Source organism: Cyprinus carpio, chromosome B13, assembly GCF_018340385.1.
Source record: "Cyprinus carpio isolate SPL01 chromosome B13, ASM1834038v1, whole genome shotgun sequence".
NCBI lineage: Eukaryota > Metazoa > Chordata > Actinopteri > Cypriniformes > Cyprinidae > Cyprinus > Cyprinus carpio.
The window spans coordinates 20,216,661-20,229,963 of NC_056609.1; the positions used below are offsets into that span (position 1 = coordinate 20,216,661).

The window sequence follows — 13,303 nt, forward strand, 5'->3', positions numbered from 1 at the left end:
GACAAGTGCAATTTATAATAACTACCAAAAATAGTTATCGAGGCATACAAAAGTCACCGGAGGGTTCAAAAAAGAAGACATATTATAATATTTTTTATAGGGGGTGTTGTGTACAAATCTTTTTTATATTATTTTATTGTTGTTAAAAAGAAAATTAAAACGCATTTAACATTAAGAAGAAAAATGTGCATGATGAAATTATAATTATCTGCTATTATACTCTATTATTATACTCAATATACTGCTATTATGGACGAAGAGGATTAAGAAGAATACTCTATTATAATACTGCATTGATTCATTATTGACACAATCCAGTGTAGCTTGCTTGGCATCAATCTAAAATAGTTAGAAAACAGTTTTCAGCCTTGGTTTCTAACCATTTTAGGTTTTCATCCCTGGTTTCTTAACTATATTACAAAAAAGCGTATGATGAAGCTCTTCTATAACACTGCATTGTTTTAGTGTTGGCACATATTCACATATTAGTGATCCAGTGCAGCAAACGTTCAAAAATTAGAATTAGAAACCAGGACTGAAAACATTTTTTACTCAGTTGGTTTTATTTAGTTATAATGTATGATAAATGTATTTTTTAATCCTAAATCATTATAAATGTAGATATATATATATGACATGATACATAGTGCTGAAAAGAACAATGTTTTGCTTGACCAATCATTATGTTCACTTGCTTGTATCTGATTAAAAAAAAAAAAAAAAAAAAAAAAAATTCAGGGATGCAGGAATATAAGCAGGATTTTTTGTGTGATCTTAAATAGTCAAGTTAAAAGAATTTTGAAATGTTGGAGACTGATTAAAGCTTGCTCTGATGGCTTTGTAGTCTCCAAATCTTCCTGACATCATCCTCTGCACTGTCTAAGACCTTAAACACAGCAGCATCTCCCGTTTGAGCAAAACGTCTCAGCAGCGGCTCCAGAATAGTCACTGGGATGCTGAAGTTCAGGTGGGGATATGTCACTTTTGCTGTAAAGTCTCTTGTGTTACTGGACACGATACCTAATATTGGAATATATAAGAAAAAAAAATGAGAGCTGGAATGCTTTGACGCCTAACTATAAGAGAGAAAAATATGCTTAATTGGTCACATGGTGCCCCCTTCTGGTTAGAGACGGTATCGTATATTTCAATCTCCACTGAATACTGTATTTTTTACTGAACCACAACTGTTGATGGTTGTTCTCATAAACAAAACCTTTTCCATTAATTCCTAACTACTTCAAATTAAATGTGTAATGATATTACCTAGCAATTCCCCAGTGGCAGAGCGAACCACAGCACCACCACTGGCTCCAGACTGCACTGCACAAGTAGTCTGCAGCATCACAGGCCGTGACTGATGGGTAATAACTCTGGATAAGATCCCTGAGGTCAATGAAGGGCCACAGCTGCTCCCTAAAGCTCCATAACCCACAACAAGCACATCCTCACCTAAACAAACACACAACATGAGAATTCCAGGTGCTGCACAGAGACAAAGTACACACAGTTACAAAATATTTTATATAAACTGAAATGGATCATTATATATTTATAATACATTTAAATGTATTAAATTAGTTAGTGCATATATAGTCATCATTCTGTAAGTGTAATGCATTTAAATGCATCTATGTTCCTTTTTAGCATACTACATAGTACTGAAAAGAAAAATGTTTTGTTTTGACCAGTCATTATGTTCATTTGCTTGTATCTGATAAAAAAAAAAAAAAAATCAGTTCAAGGGTTGCAGGAATTTAAGCAGGCTTTCTGTGTATCCTAAATAGTCAAGTTAAAATAAATTTTAAGGATCACTGAAATTTAATTACATTTTTTTTATGTTGAAATGACAGGTCATAATTTGACAATTCTGACTTATTGTTATAATTGCAGCATTATTTTTATGTATTATTTTTATGTGATAAATAATTATGACTTCTCGTAAGTTTGACATTTCATGCCATAATTATGACGTTTTATCTCATAATTTTGACTTTTTGTTAATTATCTTAGAATTATGACATAGTGTGTCACAATTTTGCCTGTTTATTTCTATACGATTTACCAAAGCATGATTTGTTCTTATATGACAGAGGTACGCTTCAATATTCCATATTAAATAAAAAATATAGTATCAAATATAGCATTAATTGTCATTGTATGTAAAATACTACAGTTAAATATAAAAATGTAGTGTCAAAATTGATACAAAACCTCCTGATATTTCAATATGAATTTATCACACACATAAACTGACACACTGGAAGAAACAAATATTATTTTTCTTATGTTGGTAGCATTAGACATCCACAGAAATATCACACTGAAATCTCAAAACAAACATGGCTAAATATGAGTTTCAATAAAACAGGTTTGCATCACATTACCTGGGTGAAAGTATGTGGTAAACTGTGTTTTTACTGAGTCGGCAAGAGGCTCCTGAAGCTCCACTACAGCGATATCATAGGGAGATGATGGTGCTGATGAATACAGCACCTTACCACTTACTGCATGAAATCTGAGGTGTTAATTTTAGATATTATTACAAATCCCATGGTGATTAAAATACCAATAACATGTAACATGTTTAACAAAGATCGTCAAACAAAATGTCACTTCTTTAGGCCTTATAATTATGAATAATGAATTCAAAGCACTTTACCTTTCTCTGAAGTTGACTCTGACTGTAAGCACAGATTTTTCATTCACCACATGTCTGCAGGTCAGAACCAGATTCTGGTTTAGCCGCACACCAGAACCCCACAGATGGCCGCTCTCAATCAGCACCACTCCAGGGTAAAATTCAGCACCTGGCTTTCGGTTTGCAGTTAATGGAGCTTGAAGAGAGCCAGTAATGAACTGAGATGACTTATCTATCAGCGACTCCTGGATGGCACCAGCCTGTCGTATGTTTTTCAGAATCAGGTGAACCGAGCACACAAGTGTCAGCCCAATCCACTCATCTGATTTCCAGCACAGTGGTGAAACGATCAAACCCACAAGGTAAGATCTGTTTCCTTTGCTAACAAACACACCACCTCCTTCGGTGCCAGGCAAGCAGCGGGCATCAGTCAGGATCAGGGCATTCTCATCTCCTGCCAGATTACTAACTATACCTTTACTGATTGTGTTCATGAAGAGGTCTGGACAGAGAGCACCGAAAGGAGACCCACATGCAATGACATGACATCCCTTTTTAAGACTGCCACTGTTCACCCATGGAATAGTTTCCTTACAGGTGCATGAGGATGAAGTGGGCACTTTTAAAAGTGCAAACCAACTTAAAAACCTGGAGTCTTCTAGAACTTCTGTATCCAATGTGCCACTACAAAAGCCCCAGTTATCAGCCCCTTTGAAGATCTTCTGAAATGCATCTTGAAACTCCACACAATTGATCATCATTAAGAGTTGAGCCTCTTGACGGCTCGTATTGCGTCTCTCCGTTGCACACGATTGGTTGGCGCAAAGGTGAATGTAATCTAAATGAATTTTTATCTCTTTAGTGAAACTTTCAGAATGTAAAATTTTCGCCTTTTTCTCCATGCACTGTCTGTCACTTATAAAGCGTGAGAACAAAATGCCACTACAGACTACAATCCCAGCCTGGTAATTCAGAAACACTCCACTACAGCTCAATTCTTTATTCTGAGATCCAGGTGTGAGGTTGAGTGGCTTCTCGCACACTGTGACAACACAACAAGTTTCTTCCACATTGTTCATTTTCAAACGTTGGATATATAGATATGTATATATAACAGTATTAAGTTGGTTCAGTAAAATGGTCACGGTTTTTTAAGATAGTAATAATAGTAATACTAATTCTTGCATCTTGAAATAAGTTCAAGATACAAACGTCAAACGCGGCGTTGCTGGAGGTCAAATTATAAATAAGAACACCATGCTAACAAACATAATTTGTCAATAACAACTAGTCAGAGTTGCAACGAATACGCCTGACAAGCTGGATAATGTAATAATATCTATATTAATTTATCGCTGACTTAATATTGCTGCATGCGCTATCTTACTGCAAGGCTTCCTGGTCTGGTTTCATTGGCGTAAAACTAGTCACGTGGTCGATGAACGTCGTAATTGGAAGTCCGACTCTTTTGAACAATTCGTTTCATAGAACCGGTTCAGTGATTAAAGTCCACGTTAAAAATACGATTGTTACTGGGTGTATGTCCCAAGGAGACGTTTCTCTCGTCAAACCATTCGTGAACGTGTCGTTTTCGCTTTTTAGTTTAATAGAAGAATTTTTGAGATGTTTACTGTTTTTTTTTTCTGGTTATTATTTTTAATTGTCCAACTAAAGATAAAGTTCCAAATTAGGTTTCGAATTGGAATTTGTTTTTGTTCTTGTGTGTGATTGTTCTAGTTCATGGTCACGTCACAAATGTCACAAAGGTAAGGATTTAGTATGGCCAAATAAACTAAAAAAAAAACCTTTACTAGATTGTCACAGTTGTTTTAAATGTTTATTCAAATTGCTTTCTGCGATTCATAATTTCATATAGGCCTACATATATCTGTATGATTTATTTGAGATCAAAGTAAACACGGACAATTCAAAATATATATATATATATATATTTTTTTTTTATTTGCTTACTTCAGTGCATAAATGCTACATGTGGCATGTACATAATCAGCTATTTCAAAAGATAAGCAGCATTGAAACTCCCAATCCTTTTACTTAAGCCTATTTACAAGAATGAGTAAAAGGGACCCAGTAATGTGACACATTTTCTATTGCACATGCATATTTTCTATGAATTACATATACTCTCATGCCATAACTGCAAATAAGTTACAGATGGCAGTCAACAAGTACTCATTACACAGTCAAGTAGTTAATGTGTTGAAACAGGCTAATGTTGACATCACTGGCACTGAGTGCTACATAAGCAATATTGCTTATGTGGCAATATTGCTACAATACTTAAAAGTATCAAAATACTACATACAAATCAAATATTTGCACTTTTTATATATTAGATAGAAATATTTCCATTTTAAATCTCAGGTAATTTTGATAAGCATGCATGTATACATTGGCATTGCACACCAAATCACTTCAGAAGTTTTTTCCTTTGAACAGGTGGGAAATACAGAACTAGGGAAAAAAACACCAACATTAAGGCACTGAGGTATTGTAACATGAAAACAAAAACACTGATTCTGTGTCTTCTGATGATTTCACCTCAGAATTTCACAGCACATGTAATATTCACCTGATTAAAATCCTTGATTTAAATGTTCAATGGTATGTTTACCTTTCACATGGTATAAAATTGATGCAAATCCTCACTGGATTGAAAAAAAGTGTTCTGTAACTTGATGCCACCTCTTAAAATAACCCAGCTCAGTCAACGGTTAAAGCAAACTATTTCTATCTCTGCTTTTAGAAGAGGAAACTGCATACTGCTAAGGTAAACGTAACTTATGTAAGTAATTACTACTGTAGCTTGAATGAATGCATATCTCAGTTACTTCTCTATCACCACACTGGATTTTATTGGCTCAGATAATATATATAACACCCCTGGTTACTAGTTTCATTACAAGATAAATAATCAATTAATAAATAAGGATACACAGGTTTTTAATTAGTAAACACATTAAATATGTTAATCAATATATTGAGAAAGCCATCGAAAACCTTCACCATATCCTTGTCTCTTCAACACACTGCACATAAAGACTTCCATTGGCCTCAGGTTCAGTTCTTTCAGTGATACATTCCCCTGTGTGAGACAAAAGACCATGTACTACTCCAGAAAATATCATTCATTGTGTTAAATATACTGTACAAGTAATAAATATATTAAATATATTCCCTCAATGACCTACCTTTCCTGTGGTGTGTCCATAAAGACCAAACATTCCTCTCAGTGCATCCTCACTAATTGCTTCTGGACGGTCGATTTTATTCCCCAAAATAAGGATTGGCACATTGGAGATGGTTTCATCAGTTAAGAGGGCCTATGATTAAAAAGCAAGGTGCCCTCATTATTATTCAAATACATGCCAGTTTTTTTGATTGGTGGGACTGGGAAGAAATTTAAATTAGTGCCCTGAAGTCATTGCAGTGATATTCCTATGCACTGTCAAACAAAAGGTAAAAAACTTTCACGGACACCTTTGTACCTTTTTTTCTGAGAGTTTGGATGTGTTCAAAGTTAAACATTCATTAGTAAATAACTGGTCATAGACAAAACCATTGATTATATTTATAAAAAAAGTAAAAAGTAGACTTACATCCAACTCAGTTTTGGCTTCTAGTAGACGTTCATGGTCAGCACAGTCAACAAGATACACTATCCCATTTATTGCTGGAAGATAATTCCTCCAAACCCTTCTTGCTGAAGATTGGGAATAGATCAAATCAATCTGCATTGTGTTTAAGGTTGTTCTAGAATTTCTAAACAAATTTGTTTTATATCTATTTTCAAATAAATCTCCTTTTAACTATAGCAGTGATTTTTTTTAAATTCTGAAATTTAAATTCCAAATATATTAATTATTTATTAATAAATGCTATATTTACCTTGAGCATGTCCACCCAGGTCAAATGTTGTGAAAGTCATCCCAGCAATAGTCAGTTCTTCAGATGCTAACAGACAAGATACGGTACATCGTGTACAATGATTGCTTCAACATATACAGAATTCAATTTGTAAGAATAAGCCATTCTGTTTTTGTACTTTCCTTTTAAAATGTATACAGCTCATATTAAAAGAGTAAAACATGCTGCACTTTAGGCAACTTACTAGGGTGAAGTGTTGGAACATGTTGCCCAAGTCGATCATCTTTAAGCATGTGCAATAATGTTGTTTTTCCAGAATTGTCTAATCCGAGAAAAACTAATTTCCCAGACTTTTTATAGAGTCCTAAAATGAAATGAGATTATGAAAGCACAAAAAAACAGCTACATTATTATTTGTGTTCATCAGTATTTCAGTATCTGCGTGATACTTTACCTAATAATTGTAACACACTGCTGAATCCTCTGTACAGCCAATCAAATATGAAAGACATTTTTGTAGCCTGTTCCCTGAAATAAATTAGCAGCAGAGTGAGAGAATCGTTTCCAATACTTTTCAAGGGGCTCTGCTAACTCCAGAATAAGCTCTTTACCTAAATCTACTGTAAGCAGGTGAAAAACAGCTGTTACTTAATGACCCAAGTTAACGTTTTGTCTCCAAGTGTGCATTTAAGAAAAGAAACATAACCCCCCTCGTAGCTATTAACCAATATCCCGCACACAACATGCGCAAGAAACTATTTCTAGTTGTGAGACCTTGTCACTTGACGCCATGGATATAGCACACAGACATAACTGTCACTCAAATGACAGCAACTCGCGTTCAAATTCAAGTACACATTAATAAGGGTTCGCATTGAAAATTAAGATGAATACATGTGCAAGTAAATATTACTGGTTTCCAACTGTACTTTAAATGGAAACATCGCAGTAGGCTATACACAGTCCAAATGTTAAGCGCGCGTTTCTAGAAACGCGTCCATAGTGGAGGACACACTCAAAACAACAGCCAGATAGGCTGAAGTTGAATGAGTAAAGTAGGGTATTGTAAGGGTAAAAACGCTAACTGACGTTTTAGATAAAACCTGGCGTTAAAAATGTCTACATTTATAGTCGCGTCATTTGCTAACAGCACAGAATGCAATACGTTGTAATAGGAAAATATTCGTGTTTATACCTGGAAGGGTCCTCCTCTGTTGCAGACCAGTCAGTCCGGTCTGTATTCTGCTGCTAAAAAAACAGACCGAATTTGACGTTTAACCGGAACTGCGTAGCTGCAGAGGGTGGTCTCAGATCGATTGTAGGTTCTAATGTGTTGGCATCGGATTGCTAAATGTTGATTAATTTGAAGCTGTGGGTTCTGACAGCTAAGACTTTACATTCAAAAGTTTGGGATCGGTAAGATTTTAAAAAAATGTTTTTAAAACAAGTCTATAATTCTCACTGCAAGGCTGCATTCGTCAAACCCAGAGTAATATTTTGAAAAATTATTACAATTTATAAAAACTGTTTTCTATTTTAATATATTTTAAAAGGTGATTTATTACTATAAAAAGCTTATATTTCAGCAGGCATTAGTCAAGTGTTACATGATCCTTTAGAAATCTTAATATACTGATTTGGTTCTCAATAAACATTTCTGCTGCATATTTTTATTATTATTATTATTATTGAGACTTTTTAATCAGGATTCTGAGTTCAAAAGAACAATTTATTTAAAGCATAAATCTTTTGTTACATTATAAATGTTTTTATTGTCACTTTTGATCAACGTAACATATCCTTGCTCGAATAGAAGTATAATTTCATACAAAAAAATCTTACTGACCCAGAATTTTGAATCGTTGGGATAGTGTAGGAAAAAATTTTTAAACTGTTGTTGAAATTATACATAGTAAAGCATTAGTTCATCCAAAAAATTGCCATAATTTTTTGTTCCACACTTGTATGGCATTGTTTCATGAATGTTAGGTAGAATGGCATCTCCAGTCCCCATTCACTTACACTGTACAGGAAAAAACATGCAATGAAAGTAAATGAGGCTGCCAGCATAATATCCGTTGTTGCACCGAACAAAGAAAGTCACGTGGGTTTGAAACAACATGAGTTGGAGTACCAAACTCAACCAAATATTTTAATTATGTAAAGACAATCTAATACAAAACAAAAGGTATTAACAAAAAATGTCTGATAGTAGTGTCATATGAGAAAAGCTTTATTAAAGCATTTGTTCAGCATTTTACAGTACCTGAGTTTGACCAGACTATTAGCGAACTTTAGTATCTGTTACACAGAATATCTAACCATTATCAAATACAACTTAACTTAGCAAGACATTGGTTAGCTCCCCTAAATGTTAATGTGAGATTCAGTCCCCAGATAAGGTGTTAAGTGCCCCTGTTTTCATAAAATACCATTATTCTAGACAGATAACGACATACATATTCAAAACATGATCAGACTGGTCCGTTAACAGTGTTATGTTCTTCAGTTCTTTGCGTAGTAGAACCATTTGTCAACTGAAAAAGACAGCACAACAAAGTAAATATCATGTCACATCTTGAAAGAAAAAGTGTAAACTCAAACTCAATGGATAAGCAACAGAATTTAAAAATATATATATAATTTTAAAGTTAAAAAAAAAAAAAAATAGAGACGAAAACAAAATCAAACCTGAGCTTGGAACTGGACTAGCCTCTCCACATGGGCAAGACTGAAAAACGAAATTAAAAATTTGTTTCAGTTACCACAATAGTGAAGTCTTACTTGACACAAGGAACCACTATTGATGCTAGTCATTTGTATATACCATTAATAAAACAGTGAATAAATTAACTGAAAGCAAAAACAAAGTTCTTACTCCATCAACAACTGCTTTGGCTTCATCTGCCGAACAGCAGAATGGACTGTCTCCCTCTGAGACACATGTGTTCTTGCTGCACAGTAAAAGAGAAAAAAGCAACATGATTAATGTTAAAAGGGGGGAAAAGCAAAGAAAATTATTTTATATTTTATCACACATTGATGTTTTCCAGCAGTAAACCATGTCTACAACAGATTACATCTGTGATTGAAAATGAAAGTGAAAACAGTCAGAGCTGAAATAAAATACTATGCAAACAAATGTAGACCACTGAAGAAACATTCCCTTACCAGTTTAGTTCTCCAGCATTGGTTTGCTGTGAGATCAGTGCCTTCCAGAAACCATGTGTGGCTTTGATTGTCTCAGTGGCAAAGTCCTGGAATAAATGTAGCATATTTATACGACAAATATGACCAATCGCAAATTAAAGCTTGTTTACAACAATTTTCTGACATACACACCTTGTCTTTGAATTCTCCGTTGAATGCAAACTGATTTTCAGGTTTCCCATCAGGTACCTTGTACCTCCTGAACCAGTCAACTGTGGCCTCAAGGTAGCCAGGCTTGAGTCGTTTCACATCACTAATGTCTATATTTCACACCAGAAAAATGATAGCAATCACATATATGTGTCTCTCTTCTAAGTCAAGTTGAAAGCAACGAGTGTAACTTACTGTTAAAGTCCTTTGCATTAGGGTCATCAACATTGATTGCAATGACTTTCCAATCAGTTTCACCTTCATCAATCATTGCTAAAACACCCAGGACTTTCACTTTGATAACATCTCCACGACAGCACACCTGTGAAGATCCAGCATTGTGGGGTTTGTTTATCTAATCCAACTGTAGCTGCACATATGACAGCTTGTTTTATAATTTTGGTTTTATTTTACAGAATAAGACAAACACTGGTATCTATACCTTGTTTCCAATTTCACAGACATCGATTGGATCATTGTCCCCACAACACCCTGTGTCATTGTCTTTGTGCCCAGGGTCTTCCCATGTCTGTCAGAAAAGATTTAAATAAAGTCGTTGTAAAATCTAGGGGGGGACAACACAATGGCACATGCAATTTACATCTACAAGAAAGGTTTTTAATTTCAGTTTGAATAATGCTAAACTGTCTCCACCAAGATCACTGGAATGCAATGAGATGGAATGTATTTCTCCAGAAATGAAGGAAAATCTGTACAATCGTATTTATTTTCATATTGAGCAGCAAATCACCATATTAAAATGATTTCTGAATGTGACACTGAAGACTGGAGAAATGGCTTCTGAAAATTCAGCTTTGCCATCACAGAAATAAATAACATTTTAAAATATATTAAATAAAAAAAATTATATATAATAATATTCTACTGTATTTTTGATCAAATAAATGCAACCTTGGTGAGCATAAGAGATTACTTTCCAAAAAAAAAAAAAAAAATTTTAAAGAATTAAAAAAATATATATTACTGACCACAAACATTTGAACAGTAGTATTTTAAACAGTTAACTGATTTCAGAAACTGAAGCGGTTTCTACCTACTGTCTGTTTTATTCTTGGTGTTTAATGTGTGATGATCAGTGCTGATTTAAAGCTTACTTGAGGGATTGCTCCATAATTCCAAATATAGCCTTTGTGGGGGAAAACATTGGCCACGTAGCGCAAATTGCCCTTCTTCACATCTTGCTTAATGGGGTTCAGTGGGTCTTTTGTAGCAATCTGAAAAGTAAACCATAATCTCATACATACAAACACCAACTAGTTGATGAGTCATTATTTTGTTTGAATGTCAATACACAACCCACCACAAAATGTAGGTTAAAAGTCTTTTTCCTTTAACTGTACTGTAACCATTCATGTTTTAAGTGTGTAACTATATGACCTTGCAAAATAAATAGCCTGTTACAAAGTCCTCTATTCTATTGTTTTATTCTGTTATACTGCATGTAGTGTAGTTTTGTACGGTTGGCCATACTTTACCTCCATTTTTGCATTTGTCCATCGTGGTACTTCAACAACCATGTGGAAAATGTTCTACAGAGAAAATAAAAACATTTTTTTTTATATATATAAAAAAGGGAAAGTAGCCTAAATGTGACATTCCCATAATAATTTAACCTTCATATTACTAAAAACAAAAATATATGTAAAGCCATGAGAATGATTAATCAAAGTTTTAGACAGGTAAGATATCAGAACAGTCCAAAGTATTGAACGATTTAAGATGACACTAATGAAAGGGTAAAGATCACTCCTCTTACAGACCAAGTACCTTCACCTGATAAAGAACTGATATACACTGTGCTGGATTGTGAAATGGCTGTTCACTGCCAAAGGGGTCCCATAAGGGGATCTATACTGATCTACACTGAGACTAGGAGAAGAGAAACTAATAACATATTAAATGAACATACTGTACCTGAGCTTCATCTGCATACATAGGTATGTCATGGAATGGTGAAATGTACTTTCCATCTGAGCTCTCTGGTTTAAAAAAATAAATAAAAATCTATAAGAGCATAACAGACATTCAGAAATATGTTATGGTCAAGCCCAGTCATTTCAACTTTATTAAATGGTATGTTTTGGAAGCATTTATTGACTTTTATGAAGCATATCAAATAACCCATAACTAATAACACCACTATTCAGAAAGCTGAGATATTCTGCACAACTTTTCACTAGGTGTTACAAAGAAGAAAGTCTGGTTTGATGCATTAGTGATGACAGATTTAGTGAATTATTGCTTTACACTGCACACGTTAATAATGATCTTGCCGTGTGTGCGTAGAACTTGTCAATCTTTTTACTTGTCAGAAGAGAGCAGGTGACGTCATGCTGCTGCTAAGGATGAGATGCACAGTTGGCAACTAAAATAAACAAAGCACACCCAATTTTGTGGAAAATAGTCCAGTATATCTGCTTTAGTAACTTTATATTTTATTCATCCGAAATAATTTTAAACAATGCAGACAGTATAAAAGAAAAAAATATATTCTATGAAAATTTGTGAAAGCAACCCTATATTTACCCGTCCTTCATTTACACATTTGAACGAGTTTAGGTTATACCAACAATGCAAACAAAAATAACATCGTTTGCTATGTTGCACTGTTGGTGATAACATATCATTTTCGTTTTTAAAATGTAACCGGTTTAACAGGTTTACATTCTTCAAACTGAAAATAACTCTGCACAAATCTACAGTCAATCAGAAATTACAATAAACTTTGTGGACCCGATTATCAGCTTAATTCGTAAAATCGTTAATTTTATTAGGTTTTAGGTCATAAATGACGCGACAAAAAGCGACACGTGGGACTTGCGGCCCAGCCCCTTTCATCTTAATTCAATGAACTGTCCTTACCGTTCAAACTTCTCATCACCAATCCCCGAAGAACAGAATTCATACTTACTGAAATAAATCCTATAACTCAGAGTGTTAGGGTTTCCTCTTTCTTCAGTGGAGAAGCTCATATTGTGCGCTCTGTGTAGTGATTCCGGTGGGATGTGTGTTAAAAGACACCAGCGACGTGTTAGAGGAACTCGCGCATGCGCAGAGACTGAATTGCGCAAAAGACGTAAGCGCACGTTTATTTGTGAATCGGCAGTGTGATAGACCATAGACAGTAAAAGATAGACAGACAGTGCTAGATGATCTTGTAAACGGAAATAGGAAATGTCACACTTTGAATGCGGTTACTTTTAATGTGTTCAAAGACAGCTTTGCATATTTGCACCTAAAACCCTGTGCCTAAGCTCTTTTTCTGCTCTTGGCTGGTTTGAGTTGGCCAAGTCTTACCTTTATTTTTAGCTGTTTTAGCTGGTCATCAAGGTGTTAATCTAACCGACTGTCCCTAACCAAGTGCCCACTGAAAATCCAGGTAATATTTGATAT

The 13,303-nt window shown here is 34.6% G+C and overlaps 3 protein-coding genes across 3 annotated transcripts; all 3 read right to left on the reverse strand.

Annotated features, from left to right (window-relative positions):
- Positions 1 to 150: 150 nt before the first annotated feature.
- On the reverse strand, positions 151 to 4,049 carry LOC109100810 (peroxisomal leader peptide-processing protease-like). Its single transcript, XM_019114245.2, has 4 exons — positions 2,663 to 4,049; positions 2,388 to 2,518; positions 1,267 to 1,452; positions 151 to 1,020 (listed from the first exon to the last, which is right to left on the reverse strand). The coding sequence occupies exons 1-4, from the start codon at positions 3,718 to 3,720 to the stop codon at positions 818 to 820; spliced, it is 1,578 nt and encodes a 525-aa protein (XP_018969790.1). The 5' UTR covers positions 3,721 to 4,049; the 3' UTR covers positions 151 to 817.
- A 529-nt stretch (positions 4,050 to 4,578) lies between these two features.
- On the reverse strand, positions 4,579 to 7,864 carry sar1ab (secretion associated, Ras related GTPase 1Ab). The gene is made up of 7 exons (XM_019114246.2): positions 7,725 to 7,864; positions 6,984 to 7,057; positions 6,774 to 6,893; positions 6,551 to 6,616; positions 6,262 to 6,365; positions 5,854 to 5,985; positions 4,579 to 5,747 (listed from the first exon to the last, which is right to left on the reverse strand). The coding sequence occupies exons 2-7, from the start codon at positions 7,039 to 7,041 to the stop codon at positions 5,631 to 5,633; spliced, it is 597 nt and encodes a 198-aa protein (XP_018969791.1). The 5' UTR covers positions 7,042 to 7,057; positions 7,725 to 7,864; the 3' UTR covers positions 4,579 to 5,630.
- Positions 7,865 to 8,746: 882 nt separating this feature from the next.
- ppa1b (inorganic pyrophosphatase 1b) lies at positions 8,747 to 12,979 on the reverse strand. The gene is made up of 11 exons (XM_019114247.2): positions 12,822 to 12,979; positions 11,825 to 11,889; positions 11,386 to 11,439; positions 11,005 to 11,124; positions 10,332 to 10,418; positions 10,085 to 10,211; positions 9,872 to 9,999; positions 9,701 to 9,786; positions 9,408 to 9,483; positions 9,221 to 9,260; positions 8,747 to 9,066 (listed from the first exon to the last, which is right to left on the reverse strand). Exons 1-11 carry the CDS (start codon positions 12,880 to 12,882, stop codon positions 9,035 to 9,037), a joined length of 876 nt encoding a protein of 291 aa, XP_018969792.1. The 5' UTR covers positions 12,883 to 12,979; the 3' UTR covers positions 8,747 to 9,034.
- Between the last annotated feature and the right edge of the window lie 324 nt (positions 12,980 to 13,303).

Excerpts from the sequence above, each read along its gene's own strand:
- LOC109100810 (XM_019114245.2), bottom strand. The coding sequence starts at position 3,720 with ATGAACAATGTGGAAGAAACTTGTTGTGTTGTCACAGTGTGCGAGAAG. Across the intron at positions 2,519-2,662 it reads AGAGTCAACTTCAGAGAAAG|ATTTCATGCAGTAAGTGGTA; the intron begins GTAAAGTGCTTT and ends TTAACACCTCAG. Across the intron at positions 1,021-1,266 it reads TGCCACTGGGGAATTGCTAG|GTATCGTGTCCAGTAACACA; the intron begins GTAATATCATTA and ends TTCCAATATTAG.
- sar1ab (XM_019114246.2), bottom strand. The coding sequence starts at position 7,041 with ATGTCTTTCATATTTGATTGGCTGTACAGAGGATTCAGCAGTGTGTTA. Across the intron at positions 6,894-6,983 it reads CAGTGTGTTACAATTATTAG|GACTCTATAAAAAGTCTGGG; the intron begins GTAAAGTATCAC and ends ATTTCATTTTAG. Across the intron at positions 5,986-6,261 it reads AAGCCAAAACTGAGTTGGAT|GCCCTCTTAACTGATGAAAC; the intron begins GTAAGTCTACTT and ends TTTTAATCATAG.
- ppa1b (XM_019114247.2), bottom strand. The coding sequence starts at position 12,882 with ATGAGCTTCTCCACTGAAGAAAGAGGAAACCCTAACACTCTGAGTTAT. Across the intron at positions 11,440-11,824 it reads TGTATGCAGATGAAGCTCAG|AACATTTTCCACATGGTTGT; the intron begins GTACAGTATGTT and ends TTTTCTCTGTAG. Across the intron at positions 11,125-11,385 it reads GGACAAATGCAAAAATGGAG|ATTGCTACAAAAGACCCACT; the intron begins GTAAAGTATGGC and ends TTTACTTTTCAG.